Raw genomic sequence first — 24,878 nt, 5'->3', positions numbered from 1 at the left:
CCTTTTTTGCAGCAGACATACCGCTGATCCATGGGTCCAAAAAGTTCACTCCATAAAACATTCTTGCAGAGCTCCACAGGTCTACACAAATGAATTTGATCAAGTTCAAGTTGGCCTTTTGTTCAGAGTGGTATTCTGCAAGATGTCTCAACATGAAAGGCCTTACTTGTCTAGTGTTTAAACAAATAAATAATATGAAAATAATATGTTAATTTAATATTCATTATATTTTAAGTAGATTGTATTATAGTTGTATTGGAATAACCAGTAGTAAATTTAATGCATGTTTGCATTTTACTAGAGTTTCATTCATTTAATTTATTTTGACTGGTATAGAAACAATATTATATGCAATATAATAAGTTTGCATAAAGACAAGATGGTTGCACTTTATTTTACAGTACAAGTATTAACATGTACTTATAGTGTACTTAAAGTGTATTTATCTAAGGAAGTTCTGGTAATAAAAGGTAACTACATGGGGTAGGGTTAAGTTTAGGGGTAGGTTCAGGGTTAGTACCTAGTTATTACATAGTTATTGTAATTACTATTATAAGTACATAGTATGTACATGAGGAACAGGACTGTAAAATAAAGTGCTACCGACAAGATACTCTTTTGTAAATTTTGCAAACGTGTCAGTGGTTACACTGCAATTCTGTAAATCCGCGCCTTTTTATTGCGCCTGTACGATAAGATGTGTCTTTTACAACTGCGACAGGATGTGGCATGTTCACTGAGTCAGAAGAAAACGCCACAGGCCCCCCGTTGCACAGTGGGTTAAAAAGCAGCAGAGCCCATCTCTGTGTGAACACTGCCTGAATAATAAAAACAAAAAGCATTTTGTTCTCTTCTGTGGCACTGAGACTCGACAGGATTAGCTTTCATTATGAAGTCATCACTGGATGTGACAGAAAGACATCATGGGGCACAGCATGCGACGTGGTCATGAAAAGATGAACTGAGTCTTATAAAGCACTGCTGTCTTTTTGTGATGTAACAAATGTCCTTATAATGTCATTTGATTTAGAATTTCATCCTTTTTCTCCAAAAAAAAAAAAAGGAATTACGTAAACATATCTGAAGTAAACTAATTTTCGGTTTAAAATAATATAGGGATGGGCTTTCTACACCGGTCTGATTTGAAAAAGTTAACATGGATGCTGACCCCATTGGTTGATATTATTTTACTTATCCTGAATGGTTTGTTACATTACAGTAGAAAAAAAATATTTTAGTTAGAAAGTATTTAAGATTTAATATAGAATTTTGAAGACTGAAATAATGAGATTTTACTGTGGCCTGTACTTCACAATGCATTGACATTTTAATTATAATATAATTCTATATATTTTATGATATATACAGTATATATATATATATATATATATATATATATATATATATATATATATATAGCTATATATATATATAAATTTATAAATACTCTATATTAATATATTAGAGTATCATTGCATTGCTTTTTATAAGAATGGATGGATTCGATGTTTTTTAGACTGTGATAGAGATAAATTTTGGGCCATTTTCAGTCTTCATGCTGGTTGGAACAGGAGCAGCCTGCCCTTAGCAGAGGGTCAGTGATGTCATCCCATTTGGCTCTGTATGGTTGTGGGAACATCGTTTCCTTCCATCATCAGATGAAAGTAGCTTTAAATAGCCTATTTACTGCCCAGGGCAAACCAACGTTACAGCCACATGAACCTCTGTGTGGAACCTTCAAGTGCAAGATTGAGAAACAGCACTGTTTTCACTGTTTTTGCCAGCAGTAGAGCAAGTGCATTGAGGACGACCAGAGAATTTCATAGACAGAATACATATTTATTTATTTTTAGGCAGAGAAAATACTGTTCAGAGAAAAGGAAACCATAAAAAACAAAAAAACACCAAAAATAAACTTTTTTTTGTTTGTTTGTTTCGTGCAGTTGGCCCTCACACATCATAGAAAGAAAGAGAAGAACATAAAATCAGCAAATATATGGATGTCCTTCACTGAAAAGTCATCCATATAGTGTTAAAAGGCCAGATGAGGGTAATTGAGCATTGTGTGCCAACAATTTAATTATCCACACCGTTTAGGTTTGTGTGCAACTTAGATGCCCTTTAGGTCATCGACTGGCATTTTAGTGGGAGCCTTTGGCTGGACTAAGACAGTCATAGTTATGCTTCATGAACGAACAAACAAAACAATAATCAAAGTGTAGGTGATGGAGAAAATGCCTCTGGTTATAATATGAGGACAGACTTGAGCAGCAAAAAAAAAGGGTTTCTAGAAACTGGGCTCTAGGTGAAGAGAATTCAACCGTTCTAAAAGAAAAAACTTCCAGGTGACAATCATTGAATTTTCTGACACACACCAAAACCAGAAAAATACTAGGAGGAAGTCTATAAAATCATGCAGATCAAGTGTTTTGCTTGGTTTTGGGGGTCATTGAGTGAGATTGCAGCCCAAGGGCTCAATTAACATTTGATTGGGCTGGCTGAAGTCCTTCTTATCATCTAAGGGCAGAGTTGGCTTTTTAAAGGGAAATGAGGTTCAAAAGCACAGTCTTTGTTGGTACAAGGCAGTTTTGGATGAATAAAATTGAGCTTTCGGGGAAAGAAACTTTCAGATTATTATTATTTTTTTAAATTTAAAAGAATAAAATCAGGTTTGGGGATTGTGTAGGAGACTCTCTGTTACATTAATAAGAATATAATTTACTTTGTAGTTAAAATCAAATGTTACAGAATATTACTTCTCAATCTTCAAACAGTTCAGTTTCTTAAGGATTAGCTGTGTACCCCATTTTTCATTTCAATGAAGGCAATTTTAAAATGTCAGAACACAAACTTCCTCCTCCTCTGCTTTATTACATTTAATCAAAACTACTTCAGTACAGCAAATAGTAATATAAAATCATAGTTGGCAGATTTCTGTAATAGCACAGAAACAAACAACAAAGAATAAAGAAGGAAAGATGAGAGAGGAGAGGCCTGTCTATGTTGATCTGGCACAAGGGAACACTACAGTCCAGATGCAGGCGTCTTTCTGGCGACTTCCTCTCTGATTACATGGGTACAGTCATGGTGGCTGTTGGGCACGTAGGTCCGAGGTCACATGTTTTTGTTGTTGTCATGGTGATGGCACAGGCTGCTAGCAGGTGGATCCAGGAAGGAAAGCTCCTGCTCTGTGCTGTGGAGCCGGAGCACTCTGGAGTTCAGATCCACACAGCACTGCAAGAGAGATAAGATCACTGTATCACATCCAGTGTATTATAGGAGTTATTCTATCTATCTATCTATCTATCTATCTATCTATCTATCTATCTATCTATCTATCTATCTATCTATCTATCTATCTATCTATCTATCTGTCTGTTGCTCTATCTATCTGTCGCTCTATCTATCTGTCTGTTGCTCGATCTATCTGTCGCTCTATCTATCTATCTATCTATCTATCTATCTATCTATCTATCTATCTATCTATCTATCTATCTATCTATCTATCTATCTATCTATCTATCTATCTATCTGTCTGTTGCTCTATCTATCTGTCGCTCTATCTATCTGTCTGTTGCTCGATCTATCTGTCGCTCTATCTATCTATCTATCTATCTATCTGTCTGTCTGTCTGTCTGTCTGTTGCTCGATCTATCTGTCGCTCTATCTATCTGTCTGTCTGTCTGTCACTCTATCTATCTATCTATCTATCTATCTATCTGTCTGTCTGTCTGTCTGTCGCTCTGTCTATCTATCTATCTATCTATCTATCTGTCTGTCACTCTATCTATCTATCTATCTATCTATCTATCTATCTATCTATCTATCTGTGTCTGTCTGTCTGCTGTCTGTCTATCTATCTATCTGTCTGTTTGTCACCCTATCTATATATCTGTCTGTCTGTCTATCTGTTCTTCTATCATTCGTTCTATCTATTGTTTTATCATTCTATCTGTTGTCCTATCTATGGTTTGACCGTTCGATTGTTCTGTCGTTTCTTAATAATACTGTCTATTATTCAGTCTGTCATTCTGTCTAACTGTCTGTCTCAATCTGCCCTAGCAACCACTTACACCTTAACAACCAACATCTTAGTAACTGTCAATCACCCAGTTAGAACACCCATGCAATTGCCTAGCAACCCTGCAGATCTCTGTCTCTCTCTTTGTCTGTCTGTCTGTCAGATCTGCATAAATCAGCTATAATCTTTTAAGCTTTTAAAACTATTGTAGACTTGTAAATATCAAAGTTTGTCTTGATGAACTTTCCTTTTTAACATTTTTGATAAGAATTGTGAGCAAGGTCGTTTCAAGACACCGTAACTACGGCAACACTGGAACTGAGACCAGCGGCTTTGTATATTCAATTTTAATTGATGTGATAACATTTTTCACAGTCTCTCTTCTCTGAATCTGATGATTTGGTTCAACTGATGACAGCTGAACCAAACCTGTATGTCACAGGACAGATCATAGTCTAAAGACCTGATTTCAGTCACAGCTTAGTTCTGTTAAAGTGTCATTCATTACTGTATTGTGCCTTTGTAGAGCAAAATTGTTGGTGGAAATGTTTTGGTGTTGTTTTGCCACTGAAACAAGATCTTTTCATAATTACAGGTAAACAAGAGTGGCTTATACATATTATTCTAATGTTTATTGGGTGCACATAGGCCTGTGCTAGTTTTTGTGGATCCTTCTCCTTGCATACATTATCTTTTCTTCTGACAAATATATAATTTGCATATACTTGTACAGATACTGTCCAGAATTGTACAGAATTCCCGCAACCCCTTGCTATGCTTGTTTCATAATTTGATTTACTTCATGTTATGTCTGTAATGGCTTCAGCTTTGATTTACTGATAAAACTGATACTTTGAATGTGCTTCAAGACCCTTTTGATCAAATAAGTCATTTTGCTAATAGGTGTAAATAAATGTAAATATCTTTAAAATTGGCAAATTAAAATATGATTATAAATTAGACAATTAAACTAGGAATATAAGAATGTAATTTGCATTTATTGAGTCTAATTTATATTTATGAAGATGTGACCTAGATCAGTGGTTTTCAGACTGGGGGCAAAGGAAAAAGTTGAAAAAAAGTATTAAATATATATATATTTTTAAATATTTATTATTGTTGATTATTATTCAGTAGTAATGACAAAATATGTTTAAAATGTACAACATTTGACATTATTATTCTGCTTTGAAAATCATAGTTTATGCCACTCAGCCAATGAGGGGGTGAATATTCCACACATATTTATAATATTTGAATGTATATTTTATTGTAACATTTTTGTGTCATTTTACAGTATAAAATGGATACATGCAAATACACTCAAGGGAACCATCTTTCTTGAGATTCAGTGGCATTAAAAAGTTTAAAAAATTGAAGCAAATGGCTTTCAAAAATACTTTATCTATACATTTTGAGCTCAGACTGAAAACTTTCAAAAGCCAAAGACTAATAGATTAGAAACCATGCATTACAAGACTCTGAAAATGAGGTTAAATAAAACCAAGGCTTACTTTGAGTTCCAGCAGAGTCTGTAGACCCAGACGCACCTCAAATGTGGCGTCCTCTGTGAACAGACAAGAGATGAGACTCAGAATGTGGGAGACAGAGAGAATATGAATCCCCTTTAGGCATAGTTTTATACTTTCTCTAATTAGTAGAGCACATGAGGAGCCTTGATTAAAAAACTGCCATCATGAGTAGCTTTATAATATATCTGTATGCAATTCATGCAGGGAACATTGGCGGCACTGTGCCCAGGTCATGTACTCGTCTGTTATGTAATTCCTCTGTGTTGCCCACGTCACTTTGTCCAAGCATTCCCAGACTGCTGTCTAAATTGGAAAAGGCCAGTGGCTCAGTGTGAGAGTTGAATGCAAATACAAGCTGAAGAAATGCATATGAATATCCCTTTTTGCACTCTCATAAGACTTTTCTGTTTGCATTGAACTTATATTTAGACATGGTTCTGAATGTCCTATTCTCTGTTCAGTCAGATCTATGAAACATGGTGTAATCATTGTATGGTGTATGTGGTTTTGAGCCGTTTTTTTAAACACAATAGGCAGTGCATTTTCAGAAGTGACTGGAGAAACTTTGAAGTCTGACCTATGACCTGGGCTGTGCATTGCACTCTTTCTGTGCCCAGCTGCAGGTGCAGAGACTTCACTGTCTCCACTGTCGAATCACTTAGCGGCAGCTTGTCATGAGGTTTCTCTTCTAGGTTGGTTTTCAGTCTGCAGAAAATACAGGTACTTAAGATGAGCATTTATTTGAAATATAAATCTTTTGTAACATTACAATATCAATAACAATAATAAATGTTTCTTGATGACCAAATGAGCACATTAGAATGATTTCTGAAGGATCACATGACACTGAATAATGGAGTAATGGCTGCTGAAATATTTGAAATATTATAAATAAAATTCCAATATAAAACAATTATTTTAAATCGTACAAATACTGCATTTTTCAGCAAATAAATGCACCCATTGTGGGCATAAGAGACTTTTTATTTAAATAAAAAGCAAGTTTATAAAAAAAATTGCATTTTAAACATTTTAGTTATTATGGATAAAAAAAAAATATTTCACTAAAACAAATTACTTAAACGGATAATGATTGGTATGTTTTCACTGCAAAAAAAAGTCATTACAGATTTTCGAAAAATAGGCCCATAAAATCCTAATGGACCTGTTTATCTTGTGTTTGTGTGTGTGTGTGTGTGTGTGTGTGTGTGCGTGTGTGTGTGTGTGTGTGTGTGTGTGTGTGTGTGTGTAGAATACACTTGCCCAAGTCTTCTGCAGCATGTTTTAGAGATATGGTTGTGTTGGCACCCTGTGTTTATGGATAACATCACTTCTGCATCTCCACACTGCAAAACAAACATTTGGTCTTTACTCAGATGAATTCCCTGATAAAATCTTTTTTCCCCTTATAATGCCATTACCACACCGTTCATGTGACAGGGATTTTAAATAGCAGACCACATTATCAGGCAGAGTCTAACAACAGCACAGCCTTCCAACTAGTTTCATCCAGATGCCAAGTTGAGACACTACAGTATGTTGAAGCACAGATATAAGCTTTTGGTCTTTTAAATAGACAGTGGCAGGTAGTGTTTTTGCATCGTCTGACAGTATCAGGATTGATAGTTTAATATGTTCTGAGGATAATCGTTCTGGTTAATAATGGACCGCCACTGTCAAAGGTCTGTCCTTTCACCTGAAATTCCATCAGTGCTTGCAGAATTCAGAGCTCGTCAGATTAATAATGACCTTGTTCTTTTGCAGCATTTGCTCTTTGGAAGCTCTGAATGCCTGTTCATGCTGCTTGCTTGACATTTATCTGTAAATAATTTGTTTGGTATTAACACAATCAGTGGATTGTTTTTTAACTCATTAGCCATCAGCTTGTCTTCTGATGGATCCTGTCCCATGTTTTGGGTCATACCACATTAACAGAAGTGAATGCAGTAGCTGACTCTAGCTATTAATATGTGTTATGTGTGACAATTTTCATCGTAGATCATCAAAAAGTTAGAAAAAATTGTGCCCTTGATAAATATGTCCATTAAAAAAAATATTTGGATCTGGAATTGTAATAATAATGATAATACAATGTATTTAATAAGTTTAATACATTATTCATGGCATACGATGTATACTAACAACAAACAACAGCAACAATAATACTTAGTATAAGTATTAATATTAGTGTTAGTATATAGTTAATTAGTGTGGTGGGAGCCTGGAAGGAAGCCTCAGTATTTGGAAACTGTTGGTGGCATATGGTCTCTCAGCATGCATGAGGACTTAAAGACAATATGGCTCCACCTACACACAGCTTAAGCGCTGTCAAGCTTTGCTTTTGCTCTTTGCCTGTTTTCTAACAACACATTTAGTGAGTGAGGGACAAGGTCTGCGTCAGCACTGTTCTACCGTTCAAGATTAATAAGTGGATGAGAGCTTTGTTGCAACCTCTCTGAGTTTCCTGTCACTCAAGGTGAGCTGTCACCCCCGCAACTTTCCTACCACATAAAGGGTGGGACGCACCAGAACGTCAGTCTCAGTGAGCAAACATGGGGGACCGTTAAGCCCCTCTCACACATAGTTCCGGCCCTGCTAGTATGTTCCACACACACTTGCACAGACATGCAGGTTTCCTTGCATTATTTCACACTTGTTCCTTCCTCTGCTAGGTTTTAGTGCTGTGTTGCAAGTTTTTTTTTTTTTTTTTTTATAGTGCGAGACACCTTGAATGAAACACGTCCACATGAACACATTGAGGTGGCAAAGCGCCAGATGATACAAACTCTCAGACAAATCTCTGTCAGGTTCATTCCAGCTACTTTCTCAGTGTCTTCTTTCCCTGCACCTTGTGGTCAGGATGTAAAAATGAAAGAAAAATTACAATTTGCCTCACCCTGTCAGTGCAAGATGTAGATGAGTTTGTTTCTTCATGGGACCAGAATTAGAGAAACTTTGCATTGCATCAGTTGTTCAACAATAAATCATCTGCAGTGAATGGGTGCCGTCAGAATGAGGCAACACAAAAATCCACCCAACTCCAGTCCATCATTGAACATCTCGTGCAGTGAAAAGCTGCATGATTGTAACAAACAAACACATCATTAAGATGTTTTTAAGTTTGAACACCTGTTCCCCTCTAAAATAACTGCTAATATTGCTTTATCCAATGAAAAGGCCATCTTGTCTGAATCAGGAGAGAAATATGCACTGATCAAACACTGTTTACAAGCAGAAACAGTTCTAAACAAATATGTAATAATAAATATATTTTGATATAAGAGGATGGACAGAGGATGCACTTTTTCACTAGAGGAAGCGTTTTTATGGATTATGGACTGGTAATTTGGACAGAAGCTACAGTTTAAAGTTAAATGCCTGGAATTGTGCCTTATGCAGCTTTTTGCTTCACATGATGTTAAGTGTATGGACTGGAGTCATGTGATTTACTTGTGGATTATTGTGGTGTTTTTGTCATCTGTTTGGACTCTAATTCTGACGGCACCCATTTGCTGCAGATGATCGATTGGTGAACAAGTGATGTAATGATACATTTGTAATTATATCTGGTCCAATGATGCACTTTAACATCTCAGATGGCCTGAGGTTAAGTACATTAAAAAAAAGAATCTTCATTTAAATTGCAGAATAAATATGAAACTATTTAAATAAACTCCCGTTGACGCTATAAAAACAGTTGAGCTCGGTGAGATATTACTTTTATGAGTTGCCTGTTGTCTTTATTTGATTGCTGCTGTTACATATCTGTATATATGTGTGCACTGGTGCATGTGTGATACATTTATAATGATGGCAGTTCTGCGTGGAGAAAAATCTTGCATGACTTCTCTGCCTCAAACTGAAACTTATCTTTCCAGAAGAGGAGGCATGAACCACTACAGTGGATTCGCTATGTAAAACGCTGCCCCACTTATCTGGCTCTTCATTATCGAAGCTTTAATTAGATGCTGATGGTTTCTTTCCGTCTTTCAGCTCACCTATGATAACACGACTGCATGTGTATTCCAGAACATTCAGTTCATTTGAAATTCAGATGGCAATTTTTCATTAATTTCCCTTAATTCTGAGTCTTATCACACAGCTTTTATTTAATTGTGCCTAAATATTTGTTGTATAATATTGTTTCCGGCATTAGCTTTCCTTTGTATTTGCAGCTGTAGTTTTCCTATGCTAGTTTAATGATGATTTGATGATTTTTTTCGCTCACATAATAATTGTATAATACTATTCATTAGGGATTTTTTTTTACACTTTTTATTAATATAGGTTAATGTGAATTGAAAAATATTATGTTATTTATTTATATAATAAAAATGTTAAAACTGTATTTGTAGAAATTAAAAATTAACCTAGGTTAATTTATGCTGTAATTCATGATACCAAGAGATTAACTCATAACCTTTTTTTTTTTTCTTTTTTTTTTTTTTTACATCAATTAATTAAAAACTACTTTTGGGTTAAATAAACTACAGCCAGCTGGTCATAATCACAAATTAAATTCTGCTATGCATTTTTCCTCAATTATTAACTTGCTTTGAGCTGGACAAGCTAACATTGCATCACATCAGAAAACATATTTCCTCGATTTCCTAATTTGAGGTCAGTGTTCCATTTATTTGTCTGGTTGTTCTTGAAATGTCAGCTGATATGTGGAGGCTGAGGAAATTCACACCCTACCCTGTGGTTTAATCTACTTTAATTTAGGGTCTATTTTTACCACACTCAAACTCTATATGAATGGAGAGTGATGGAGAGAGGAGATGGGTGATTTTGATGATGTTCAGTCTGCTCTAAATAAACAGACACTGCTGTAAAATGGATGCTTCTGGAAAACTTTAAATATCAGGGAAATTTAAAATGGTTATTTCCAGGCCTAAAGTAATGATTTGAATTGGTTAGTAATTTAAAATAATTTTACTTAAAAAAGGTCTTTAGCTATTAAAATAAAAACAGTTGTTCAGGAACCTCAAACAAATGGAAAAATATATAAAAAATAGTAATACAATAAAATGTAGTTCAGTCATTTTGAACAGCAGCACAATTGTTTTTATCTTTGAGTCTAAAATTTTATTTATTTATTTATTTAGAGCTGCAAATCAACATGTTAGAAGGATTTCTGAAGGATAATGTGACATTGAAGACTGGAGTAATGCCTGCTGTAAATTCAGTTTTGCAATTGTTCTACAATAATTTACATTAAAAAATGATATTATTGTACATTTTACAATATATTCAAATAGTACAGTTATTTTAAATTTTAATAAATAGGTCACAATATGACTGACTTTACTGTATTTTTGGTCAAATAAACACCTCCATGAGCCTAGGAGTCTTCTCCTAAAAAATTAAAATTAAAAAAAATTAAAGAGCCAGTAAGATGAAAATTCTAAGCTTCCTATCACTGTTTATAAGTCCTGTACATTAGGTTTAAATCCATCCAAGGTTAAAAAACATTGTCATTTTGTCAAAATATCATTTTAAAATTACCTCAATTCTCAGAGATCCCCAAACGGTTCGTGCGAAGCTGTTCAAAAGATTCAGTTTCCTTAAACCCCACCTTTCGGTAGCATACTGTGTTCTGATTGGTCAACTGACACATCAGTTTTGATTGGTTGTTCCGCACACAATTTCATGGTAAACAATGCGTTAGCATCTGTTTGGGGTGAATTATGTCTTATTCCTCTCATTGCGAAGCAAACAGTAAAATAAAAAACTTGAACAGTCTCGCTGCTTTTTCTTCTGTGTGGGTGTATTCAAGCCGCGCGCTTCAGTTTGAATCTGAATAGCGCGTTCAGCGCGGGGGCGTGGTCACATTAGATATAACGAAGGGAGACTTGAGACATCGCGTTGTTTTCATATGGATTACTTTATCACAGAATATCTGTTTTCGGCAGCACTTGTTTAGTCTTAAAGTAGACATGTCAAGCTTTCTATAGATATCTCTCTCATGTCTCTTCGTTGAGTATTCACGGAGTTACACTTCATTTTATTGACGTGTTTGTAAATGAAGATCAGCGCAGACAGGCTGCAGACAGCACACATACTGATAAGACGCTCGGGAGAAAACAAACACATAACTTCATAATCATACTTCGCGTTGTGATTCGGAGATGCTCGTTGGTCTAAATAAAGTTGGTAATGAACCCTCTTTTATGGCCGAAAGCTTTGAAAATCCCGCCTTGTACTCACCGAGATTAGAAAAGCAGTCATCAGTGAAATGTTGTGAACACAACAAAAGGGATTTGTTGTACTGCTCTGGTATTGTGGTAAAAATGAATTTTAGCCATTGGTTCTTCTGATCTTCATTCTTTGGCAGTGAAAATAAAACAAACTTGCCTTTACAATTAAAAACACACTGTCTCCTCGACATGATGCTCTCACACCAACCAGAGCGTCTCTGGGGTGGGGGTCTCTGGGGTTTTGGCATTTCAGAGTTCCGTTTCTCCCAAAACGGTCGGAGATTATTATGAAAAGTGCTCCTAGTGACGTACATAGAGATGGGCAAAAGATTTGAAATCTATAACGACTCGTTTCAGCGATTCAGAGTCGACTCCTTACTTTAGAAGCCAATAACTTTATAAATCGTGTACTTTTTGGTTTAATTACTTTGCACATTGTTTACACTGATGGACAGCTACATCATACACTGTAATACAGGTACTTTTTGATTTCCTATCTGTGTGGCTCTTTAAATATCTGATCAACCCGAACTTTTGAATGTTGCTTGTGTCTTGTGTTAAAGTTGCTGAAGCTTTGAAAATGACGGGTCAGATCGGTGTTATATCACTGTACAATGAGTCACTTGCACCCCAGTTACATCATCTGTGTTGTAAACTTGGCATGAGGTGCTTCACTGATTTGGGCATTTTAGATGCATACTGGCTCTCTAAAACCCTCTCAAACCTGAGCGTCGAGAACAATCGGCTGTGAGGAAAATAAAACCATGAGTCATAGGGAGCCAGAGCTTGCATTTTGTCATTACGGCAAGCTGTTGTGGCTTCTATTATGGGCACAGACAGCTGAGAAAGGCTGAAAAGAGCTCAGCTCATCAGTAAGAATGCCTACCTTACACTGGACCACTAGAGCTGAGAGGGTGGATGCTCTCTCATCCTCTTCAAGCACTTTCTTCGTCTTCTCTTCTATTTCATTTTTCTGCTTGGACTCGATCTTTCCACCTGCATCGCTGCTGTCTTCATCCTCGTCCTCATCAGACCTCAGGCTCTTTTCGCTCTCCTCTGGAGACTCCTTCTCCTCTGTGGAGTCATCCACCGTGCTCTCGCTCCTCTCCTCCGGCTCGCCGCCCTCTTTGCTGTCTGCCAGGGGTGAACGAACATGAGATGGGACGTCCCGGGCCTCTCCGCGCAAACGTGGAATGTTGCCCTCCAGGAGACGGCGCTGAATGATGCTGTGGGGTTGCTGTATGGGGCACAGCACAGAATAGGAAATGATGTCAGTTGTTGCCATGGCTGTTCAAAATAGCATACTACCTTAATACTCCAGTTTGCATGTTTTTGACAGTATGCTGATTTTTTTTTGTACTCAAGGAGAACCTAGATTTTCTGCTACATTTGCCAAATACTGTATCCCACAATGCAATGCACTAGACTTCAAATTAAACCAAAGTAACGTCAGTCTGTTTTTTATATATATTAACTGGATTTAATGCTAAATATATTATTGTATTTATTTATTGCATTCAATCAACGTTGGTGTCAAATACTGATTAAATTCTATTTAATTTAAATAACAATTAAATAATTAAAAGATTTTAAAAGAGTGTATAAAAATATAATAAAAGATTAGCATATAAAAATATTAGTTGCAATTACAATTTTAATATTAAGTTAAATGTGTAAATTAAGTAATCAATTAAAATGTAAAATATGCACAATACAAATATTAAATTTAATTTTTATATTCAATTAAAATAAAGAGTATGCACAGTACAAATATTAAATTAAGTTTTAATATAAAATAATAAATTAAAAGAGAATATGTACAATTTAAGTGAAATAAAAAATATAGAAAATACACAATATAAATATTAGATAAAAATAATAATATATATAAATAAACTAACATTTAATTCAATTACAATATGGTGTGCAATATGTGTGCATTATAAAGTAAAATATTAATAACAAAGTATTACATTAAAATATAAAATATGCACAATATAAAGATTACATTTTTTATATTAAATTAAATATGACAATAAATCTTGTGTCTTGTGACAACCCATAATTTTTTATTTATTTATTTATTTTTTATGTCAATAAATTTACTGGAGAAAATTATTTCTAATTTATGAGAAAGCTATTTTTATCAGTAGGATACTCTCAGACATTATAAGTAAGTACAAGTGGAGCAATTTTGTGGAATATGTTTCGGCTGAGCACTTTAAAGATTCATTTGAATTGTTTTTCCCTGTTACATTTTGGAGGCCTGTGGGAAATAAAACCAGTACAAGGAGGTTTTATCACTCAGTTTTTCATCATTGCAGGGTTAGACAGTAAACAAGTGAAGTAAACAGAGAGTCACTGAGTGCTGAAGTTAACTCCATTAACATCCATGACGGCGCCAGAATGACTCCCATCACTTTAATTACTGCTCAAATCTGTGTCTCTGTTTTACCAAGAACATTGTTCATTCCCAAAAGACACTGACTTACAGCGTCTTCTTTGAGCAATTGTGCAATTTTAACAAACTGCTGCAATTCAAGTCTCCTTTGAGAGACATATTTTATAAATACCAGTGTAACACTAAATGTCAACCACTCAAATAAAATTTCTCAATTTCTCATTTCTCAGTTGATGTGGAGAAGAAAAATTCCTTGAAAATGCCTTTATTGCATTTTTATTTTGTATTTTTTAGCCTTGTGATTTTAGTGATTCTAGTATTCTGCTATATTTCTTTTGGATAGGTTGCACAATATCGCAGGTTTATTTGAGAAACAAATCCTGCGGATTGATGTTTATGGCAGATAAGTGAATTTTAGATACAGAAGGCAATCTTCGCAGCTGTACATAGTGCAGGTTCTGTGTTACTGTCTGCGATTGCTTATCCCTATAACTTTGTTAAACTACAGCTGTCAGTTCAACAGCAGGGTCACCTGAGGAGACCAGACTGCAATTTGATCTGCGTTTAAACTTTCTCTGCCTCTCTAATAATACAATTATCAGGACCTCTTGAAAGTACAGCTCAGAGAGTCTCAAAGGGGAAGCTGAAAATACACAGAGAAATAAGAGGGGCCGTACAAGCCATAATTCATTCTAGCGCTCTCAAAAACTTACATTCTCCTTACGCATACATACATTTCTATTCTCAAACACTTAAGTGGAAAAAATGAATCCATAGATGCTTATAATAAGTGTATCTGGCAACACGGTCAAGCCTGCGCCTGTGCCCTCAGTCATGCATCTAACCTGCCTTCCGTTTCATCTCACACATACATATATTCTTCTCTTACATATACATTGCATTTTCTTCTTACACACTTTTTTTTAAATAATACTGAATGTATACTTTGAACAGATTTGCATATCAAAATGTACAAATGTGTGTGCAAAATATATGAATATAAGAGTTAAATATATGAATGTGTGCATTAAAATGTGTGACTATGAGAGCAAAAATTGATGAATGCATGAATTAAAATATGTGACTATGAGAGCAAAAATGTATGAATGCATGAATTAAAATATGTGACTATGAAAGCAAAAATTTATGAATGCATGAATTAAAATATGTGACTATGAGAGCAAAAAATTATGAATGCATGAATTAAAATATGTGACTATGAGAGCAAAAATGTATGAATGCGTGCATTAAAACGTGACTATGAGAGCAACAATTTATGAATGCATGAATTAAAATATTTGACTGTGAGAGCAAAAGTGTATGAATGCATGCATTAAAATATGTCACTATGAGAGCAAAAATGTATGAATGCATGAATTAAAATATGTGACTATGAGAGCCAAAATGTATGAATGCGTACATTAAAACGTGACTATGAAAGCAAAAATGTATGAATGCATGAATTAAAATATGTGACTGTGAGAGCAAAAGTGTATGAATGCATGCATTAAAATATGTGACTATGAGAGCAAAAATGTATGAATGCGTGCATTAAAACGTGACTATGAGAGCCAAAATTTATGAATGCATGCATTAAAGTATGGGACTATGAAAGCCAAAATTTATGAATGTATGAATTAAAATATGTGACTGTGAGAGCAAAAGTGTATGAATGCATGCATTAAAATATGTGACTATGAGAGCAAAAGTGTATGAATGCATGCATTAAAATATGTGACTATAAGAGCAAAAATACGTATGACCTCGATCCTAAAAAGTACACCGTTCAGGACATTGACCTGGTAGTTAACCGTAATCAGTGTGAGATCATGTATGTCTAAAAGTGAAACAATGCCATTGTTTGATCACAGCACAACACAAAAGTGCATGTTGGGTATGACGCAACACATATGTTGTTTAGCCTAAAAAAACATCCGCTCTGCATCACTTTCTGAACTGTGACAACATCGACCACCTTACACAGAGTTAAGTCTAAATGAATCTCTGGCAGCCTCTCACTTTAGATCTGAACGGAGTATACAACTGAGAAAAGACTTTTAGAATGTAGTGGCCATAAGTGGACACAAAATGTTTTATATATTTAGTGTATTGATAAGAATAATGTGAAAAGCTAGTAAACACCAAAATACAACTAACTATTGCTGAAATTTGTCTTTTATTTTATTCTATTTTTTTATTTAGTTTAATTTTATTTAAAAATGTAATGTTAAAAACTAGTGGGGGAAAAAAACTGGCATCATATATGGAAAGATGCTTTATTACTTATTCTTAGACTTATTCTTCCATAGTCTAACTTGCATATTTATGTTTAGGAAGAGACTGCAAAATACTTTTCCCAATAATAATTGATTTCAAGAAGACCCAATGCTACTCAATATGATCCTCCGTGTTTGTTTGTCAGCTGCATGCCATTAGCTCATTTTCCCTTGTAACCGTCAGGTTCACTCTGCTTTAATGAACATCATTACAACACTCTTCTTGTTAATGAGGTATGTGTCCATGCATGTGTACGTGTGTAAATACACAGGCAGGATCATTCATGTTCAGAGCGGCTGGGAGGGATTTTGCAAAAGTGGAAGGTTAATAGAGAAGTGAGGATGGATGGATGATGGAGGCTCTTGAGTGCTTCTGACCTCAGGACTCTTCTGATTCAGCCTTACATCTGAGAATGAGATATTGTAAGAGGGTTGAAACAAGAGCATTATGGTAAGAGTCCACCGTTCTATATATAAAACTCATGTTCCTCTTTATCTGGGTTGATTCACAGATCAGAGTAGATTGATTTTGACAGGATTGATTATGTTCTTCTGTCTCTTTTGCCCTATTTTCTTTGAGAGCTGACTGTCACTATGGTCACTGAGTTATGTTGCCCTGATAGAGCGATGCTCTTGTCATCCTATGATAGTTGTAGATTGGAAACGATCCGTGACGTTGTGCATCAGATTATATAAATTCATTGACACACCGGATAAAAAAAAAATAATAATAGTAATAATGAAATTCTAATCAGGACATTGAAATGGCCACCTTTCATAATAAGTCATGTAAGTGTGCTTACAAGAGCAGTTTTTGTGTGAATTTTTACAGTGTAACTGCGTTATTCTTACATAAAGACTTCTTAATTTTAAAGTCAAATATGCAATGGACAAATTATGATCATATGCAAATCTCCCCTCTAAATCTATTCAGTCCCACTAGAAGAATTATTTAAAAATCCATTTTAACTTCTGGATGCTGCGAGGGCTTGTATGAATGATTCATGATTCATTTGTGTAGGTCTTGTGAATTAGATGTGTATTATTTCTAATTCGTCCCTGGTCTGCATGAGTAAAATCTCTGCCAGGCCCGTCAGATCTGATCATTGTCAGATCTGAAAGCTTGTTCGTGTAGAACAGCATGTCCAAAACCACTGTGCTGTTGAATTGTGTATAAATAGAGGTCTGTGGCTATTACGGGTGAAATGACTGGGGTTTGCAGCAGGTAATATTCATTGAGTTTAGTCACCTTTGAGAGAACCATTTTATTGACTGAGTCTGTCTTTATATTTAACTGTTAAAAGAAATAAGCAATAATATGCTGCATTATATATCGACTTAAATTGATTTTAATACAGAGGATATATATAAAAAATTGTCCATACACTGAAAATCAGTGCGGCCCATTGACATTTATTATATGGAGAAAAACAAAGAAAGTTAAGTCACACAGTTTTGGAAAGATATGAGGGTTAGTAAATGTAAAAATAACACAAAACAGAGCAGCCTTATTTTTTTAAATACTGTTTTATTTTCTGATTTCTGGGGTGAAGTATGACCTGGGCATGATTTAGGGCTTTTGCCCGAAACGAGATTTCTCTCTTTCTCCTCTTTGTGTGATTATCAGATGATAGCTTATTATCAGACTGCAACAGGCTCCTCTCTCTCATTCAGAGCGTCATGTGACCTGCCTAATGGCTGCTCTCCCCTCCTGATCTCCTGATCTCCTGCTCCAGAACCAGACATCCTCTGACACACACAACACGCACAACCAGCTGCTCTCTCTCTCTCTCTCTCTCTCTCTCTCTCTCTCTCTGTCTTAACCCTTTCCCTTGACTTCCCTTCTGTGAAGCTATGGTACAGCTGTTTACTTTCCCTCGTGACACAGGTAGTATTTTTAGCGGCTCTCCTGAAGGAACATTTTGTATCTCTGCCTTTATCGCCCCCAGGAGATGGAGAAGAGGGATGGAGGTGAGGAAAAAAGTCTCAGCTATCCATCAAGTAACCCTAATAATTAGGCGTTAATGTTTCTAACTAGCAAAACAGGATCAATGAGGCCTCCGAGGGGTTATAGTGTGGACACATAGCTCTCATTACTCAATTTTACACTGTTTTGTTTTTGGTATCAATAGTGAATAAGGGATCATTTTTGAAAATGTAGCAAGATTATGCTGTTGGCGTTTATTTCGCAATATTGACCGGATAACTGTACATTATCAGGCTTCTTACCATATGAATTATAATACTTGATTGTCGAATGTTGCAGTTGACCAATCAGAATCAAGTACTCTACAGCACTGTGTAATAAAAGACTCTCATTTTTTTTATTAGCAGGTGCTCTAGACATTGCAATTCATAATAGCTTGGAACAGTAGTACTGCTTTACAGCAAAATAAATCAGATTTTACCTGAGTTATGAATAATACTGTAAGTGTTGCAATAAAATTAAGTTATGAATCTGATGCAATAAAAAGACAGCAACATAATGTAGAGAAACATCTTTCTACAGAGCTGTTCTCATGGGCTGCATGCAAAAACGTAGAACAACATGTATACACTGACTTATGATGTAGTGGCTCCTTTTTATTTTCTTTTTAATGAATCAAATGTCGAATTCCCAAACTAATGACTTTTATGAGCAAGTACTTTTAAGTGAATCAAAAACATTTAGCATGACCAGTTTAGTCTAATTCGCAAACAAATAACCATTAGGAGCTGATTGTTTTTTTTTCTGAATAAAAATATTCACAGTGACCAGTTTAGTCTGGTTCCCAAAACTAATGCATCTTAGGAGCTGATTCTGATTCAGTGAATCAAAAACATTCAGAGTTACCAGTTTAGTCTGGTTCCCAAACTATTACCTCTTATGAACGGTTTATTTTTGTGAATCATCTGCATTCAACATAACCAGTAAATGTAGATTCCCAAACTAGTGACTCTTAGGCCAAATCTGACTCCTGCAGATCGTTTTGGATGCAGGATTGTCATTTCAAGTGTCAAAAGGTTTTGTTTTGTTTTTTTTCTCGATGGGATTGGGGTACTGTTGCCATGGCTTGATTTCCCCCCATGGGTTAAAGGTGGGAAATGTTTTACATTTTACAGAAATTCTTGTATTGAATCATTCTGAATTTTACCCATGATAAAACTGTTCTATATGTTAAGTTTTGTGAAGGACGGCTACTGGTAGGAAGATTTTTAGCTTTGTTTATGATAAATATGCTTAACAGTTACTGTAAAATATGTAGGTATGGAAATGACATATTTCGAGTTTTGAAATTTGAGATTGCGCTACTTTGGGTGATTCGGCATTACTTTAACCACCAACCAACCAGATCCCAGCCCTCCGCCCCACCTGCACCCACTGTCCTCTTTTTGGAAAACTAAAATATGGTCACCCTAGTTTATTGAATCAACATCTGACTCACAATGTTGTTTTGTGTCATTTTGTATCATTGACATTTTTATTTTTTTTAATTCGTTTTCTGCAATTATTGTAAGAATATATATATAGATTCTGCAGAAAAAACTAGCATGTAGTAGACATGCAGGCTGTGAGTATGTGCTTTTTCATTCAGTCATTGTCTGCCTACATGATCCTTTTTTTGAATGGTGAGAAATGCGCAGCCTTGGACTAATTCAACAGATAGCAGCAGCATAAACAGCACACAGTTCTTCAGTGCATTAGGAACCAGTGTAAGGAAGATGGGTTTCTCTCTTTTTCACTCCTTCCACATCTCCTGCGCACGAGTGCCTTTCTGAGTGTGCCCTTTTCATGCTCGCTGCTTTGCTCTCTGTGTTCACGGAGAGAGAGAACAAGGGAGTAGAGAGAGAGTAGAAAGGGCCAAAAGGCCTAAGGGCCAAAGAGCTGGAAAACAAACGTACGGTTATGTAACAAGAACAATTTCACGTGACACTCGTGAGTTAATGAGAGCAGCAAACCAGGGGGACATGAGAACACATCTACTATCATTGCTCTCGCATATTCATACACTTCATAATTTCATTAGTACTTTTATAGGATATGGCTCTTTAAAAACAGGTCTGTGTCAGCCAAGCAACTGCCATTGAGATAAATGGGTATGAAATGGCATCCTACAGGTATACAGGCCTCATTGATTTAGACTCGTTTTTTGTTATAGAAATATTATTGACATGCTGTGGAAATCTTTTCATATGCAGTACATACAATTATACAAATTGAATTGGACTTTCTCCAAACTTCTCTGTTTTTTGCACCATGTGCTCTATCCTGACTAAAAACATGCAGGACATAATCTTCCTTTTGCCCTTAAGAGGTACACAGCCCACTGTACAGTGCAACAAGACAGTACCATCTGTCTAACTGTCAGTAGGCATTTGTCTGCCCCTCTCGCCACGGCAGGACAAGCGTGACATATCTGTGCCATCGGAGGGTGTCATGATCGAATCTAGTGAATAATTGCTTATGACAGCCTCACAAAGCCGGCAGGAGACAGTGAAAGAGTATTGTTTCATTGTTGTTGCTGCTGTTTTTTGCGAAACCAGATGGGGATTTAAAAACAGCCGCACGAACAGTAACACAAAACAGAGTATGATATTATTCCTTGAGAAACATTGAGCATTTCAATAGGTTTGATAAGACAAGCCATTCCACTGCCTGTGACAGCCGGTTATCTTTAGCTCACACTTTCTAGAGGCTCTGACATCGTAAGCTGTGCACACAAGCTTCAGCTCTTTCCCGCTGCGCACGGAGATCATTTAAATGCATCCTCTAATCATAGGCACACACATATAAACACACGCATGCGCACTGAGTTTGTGAAGGTTTCTTGGAGTGCACCCTGGGATTTTGGGTATGTGCCATCTAATCAGAGTAGTAGCTAGAGACGACAGCGGGACAGTTATTGTACAGAAGAGACAGAACCAGTACAAGTCAATGACTGTTAATGAGGGAGAGGATATCAGTAACTGAACTTAACATTTGCTCTTGGTTCATTATTGGCACATTGTTAGGCTGTAAAAAATTGACTTGCCTACATTGTGGGGATTTGTGGTGCCGGTGAGACTTAATAAAGGGACTAACATAGAAAAGGGTATATTTAAGTATTAGGATTAGGGGTAAGATATTATAATTATCTTGCCATGAGGTAAACCATTATATGTGTCCACCCATATTTCTCTCTAAGCTTCTGATGTTGATGACTTAAAGTATGTGGGGAAAAGCTAGAGAGCTTAAGCTGTGAGAAACCTTCTGTGGAAATGCGCAGCTCTTATTAATTCAAGACAGGATTAATTTGGGCACCGTTACAGAGATTTCAACTCCATAGCCGTGCAGAAGCTCATAGAGGAAAATATATTATTAGATTTCATTCTTGGTTATGTAACCTCAACAAAACATTTTTTTTTTTGTAGAAGAAAATACAAATTCAAAAATAAATATCTAGATAACATTATTTATTATAACAATTAATTCTAGCCCTCAATATCAATCAGTAATATGCATTGGGCATTGTCAGTGACTTTTTCTGCAGGGTAAATTGTTACACCAGTAGCTGGCGATAAGTGACTTCTTAATGAATCCTTACTTGAGTCCAAATATGTATACTATAGAGTAGTCAAAAACAGTACGTGAAAATAATTTGAGCGAATGTGTAGCCTAGTATTCACTGAACAGCTGGCGAAATGTACCCAGATGACCTACTGCTTCTAGTGAGATTCTGAAGTGCATACTTCCTAGAACATACTTTTTCTCATGTTGTAAAGAAAGTTCTTATACAAATGTAGGACTTCAGAAAGTATGAGATTTCTAGCACAGTTGTTGACTCGGTCAACTGATTTGTTTACACTGATTCGTTTAGGATAGAATCAAGCAATGTCCTTTTGAGTGAGTCATTGAATTATTCACCCAGCTGATTGGTTCGTTTAAACAGTCAGCTTTCTTTGGCAAAATTTGAATCGACAGAGCAAAAATTCAGAAGTGGCCGTATTATGTAAATGTAAATAACTCAATATTAACGTTTTGTTTAATGAACTGTACATAAAAGTAATGCCTAACTTACAGCTATGTTGTTGGTCTAACTAAAGATAAGCACAGTTGTGATTCCTAGCAACCTCGTGCCAATTTCAGAATCACATTCAGTACAGCACATCTGTAACATTACTAATATATATATTGTAACCAATGAAATATTTCATCATTTTTTTTAGAATAAACATATACATAATAAAATGTTTCTTCTTAGGTGACCAAGGTCTAGGTCAGCCTAGAAACAGTTTACACTCAAAATGGTGTTATGCAACCTTTCATCATCCTCATAAATGACTAATTAATCACTTAATTTCATGAACAAACAATATAAAAAGGTTTTTTTTGAAAGAGGTAGAATTATGGTGTAGTAATAATTATAATAATTAGCTTGATTCAAGTACAGAATAAGTCAAATGGGTCCTCATCATGATAAAAACCATGACGTGTGTGTGAAAGTGTGTGACTCTCATCTAGCAGCATGGAAGGGAAGCTGAATACCGAATCTACTGATGTGTCAGAAACATTCACTGTCGTGCCTGGAGTGCTAAATAATTCATCATGTCAGCATTGTGTGATGGGATGCAGAAACATTTGAGACTGCTTACTGGTTTGCATATATGTAAAACTGCAAGAATGCATCCTTTCGCATATTCACAGTAAATTCGCCTCAGAAATTGTATGCGTAAACAAAAGAGCCACTCACCAGGTCTTTGGAAGTTCCCAACCTCTTCAGCCCATCCAGAGGCAGAAGATCCGCGGAGTCCTTGTGCATGAACTGGGTGGCCTGTTTCAGTCTCCTCTGCTGGTGCATGATGGCTTTGTCCCTCATCTCTAACTCCTTCTTGCCCTCACTCATGGTTTTCTTGGCTAAAATGCAAAAATAAACAGAGCTACCCGCTTAAACAGGCTCTACTGAAGCTTATTGTGGCACTACACTGACGGGTGACAGCCAGTAAGACTGTGACCCTGATACACAGCAAGAAAACCTCGTACACACTCCCCCTAAAGCACACACTCATGAACACATGCAGGCGTTCAGTTAAGGGATCAAAAATGGCCAATTTCCCTCTGGATAGCAACTTCTAACCAACCAACCAAGTTGGAATTACTCCGCTTAAGTCCCTTATAGTAGCTTGTAATCTCTCCTGTAGCAGGTGATCCTGATAATCTTCTCCTGTCATGTGATTGACAGCTGTCAGTCCAGTGCAGTGATTGGCAAGGCTGTCATGGTGAAGAGCTTGTGATTGTTGAGAGCTTTGGTCCGTTTGTGTCCCGGAGATGTTCACTCTGTCCTTGCAGTGCTGCAGAGGCGAACTGTCCTCCCGTTTTCCTCTCGTTCTCTATCTCTCCTCCCCTCCTCTCTCTGTCTCCACCTCCCCCTTTCTTTCTCCACCTACCTCTCTTTCACACTCTCTCATGCTCTCTTCCATGTGTCTCTCTTCATCTTTCTGTCTCTATATCATATATATTCTTTCAGTAGGTAACATTATTTAGCTTGGAATGATGAAGCCTGCTTTGAAATACTGTGTTTAGCCTTCAACTTCGGTCTTCTCATTCTAACTCACACATGTGGCTCAGATGTAATAGAATTTCTTCTGCTTGTGCAAAAATAGATTCATATATAGTCTTTCAAAATAGGCTGCATTGATTTGATTGACACAGTAACAAAGATATATTGTGTTATGTTCCGAAAATAACTTTTCTGTTTTAATGCATTTTAAGATGTAATTTATTTTTGTGATGGTAAAGCTGAGTTTTCAGTAGTAACAGGGTGATTGTAAACATGAAATTGTCCAGCCGTGACTTCCTGTTCCACAGAATTATAAATATGAGGAACACAAAAGCCAAATTCCCTTTATCATCCATCATAAGGAGTAAAAGCAAAGCAAATATGTTATATGTTGAGCATCACTAAATAGAGAGTGGCTGTAAGAAAAGAGTTAAAGCATTGAGAATCCTCATTTCCACCATCAGGCGAAAAAATTCCTCTCCAAGGATCACAGTTGGAGAATTGCAGAGATTAGCTGAATCTTTGGAGCCGAAAGCCTAAAAACCTACTGTATATCAAACAGTCCCTATCAGCACATGTTGTTCAAATGGGTTTCAAGAAAAAAAAAAAACTCCTCGCTCATCCAAAAACAAACTCCATAATATTCAGTTGTCAGACATGACTGGAACTTCCAATTACACTGGCTTCTATAGTCAGACGAAACATAATAAAAGAGCTTTTTAGAAGCAAACCCACCAGATGGATTTGGTGCAATCCGGGATATAAAGTACCCCAGGTCCATGTTTAAATATACTGCTGGTTCTATAATGTTATGGGCCTATTTTTGTGCATGAGGTCCTAGACGTCTTGTTCAGATGCATGGCATCATGGATTCAATCAAATACCAACAGAATGACAAATCTAAACCTGACAGACTCTGTAAGAAATAATG

The 24,878-nt window shown here is 36.1% G+C and overlaps 1 protein-coding gene across 1 annotated transcript; it reads right to left on the bottom strand.

The window, feature by feature from the left end:
• Positions 1–1,818: 1,818 nt before the first annotated feature.
• Positions 1,819–23,779, bottom strand: nrip2 (nuclear receptor interacting protein 2). The gene is made up of 6 exons (XM_052554838.1): positions 23,141–23,779; positions 12,640–12,990; positions 6,817–6,899; positions 6,131–6,258; positions 5,536–5,588; positions 1,819–3,234 (listed from the first exon to the last, which is right to left on the bottom strand). Exons 1-6 carry the CDS (start codon positions 23,291–23,293, stop codon positions 3,115–3,117), a joined length of 888 nt encoding a protein of 295 aa, XP_052410798.1. The 5' UTR covers positions 23,294–23,779; the 3' UTR covers positions 1,819–3,114.
• Between the last annotated feature and the right edge of the window lie 1,099 nt (positions 23,780–24,878).

The sequence above is a fragment of the Carassius gibelio genome, chromosome B4, assembly GCF_023724105.1.
Source record: "Carassius gibelio isolate Cgi1373 ecotype wild population from Czech Republic chromosome B4, carGib1.2-hapl.c, whole genome shotgun sequence".
In the NCBI taxonomy this organism is placed as follows: Eukaryota; Metazoa; Chordata; class Actinopteri; order Cypriniformes; family Cyprinidae; genus Carassius; species Carassius gibelio.
This window is presented reverse-complemented; position numbering and strand designations above follow the sequence as displayed.

Coding starts and splice junctions, on each gene's coding strand:
- nrip2 (XM_052554838.1), bottom strand. CDS start 23,293: ATGAGTGAGGGCAAGAAGGAGTTAGAGATGAGGGACAAAGCCATCATG. Junction 6,259..6,816: donor ACATGCTGCAGAAGACTTGG/GCAAGTGTATTC, acceptor TATTTTCTGCAG/ACTGAAAACCAACCTAGAAG. Junction 3,235..5,535: donor AGACTCTGCTGGAACTCAAA/GTAAGCCTTGGT, acceptor TCTCTCTTGCAG/TGCTGTGTGGATCTGAACTC.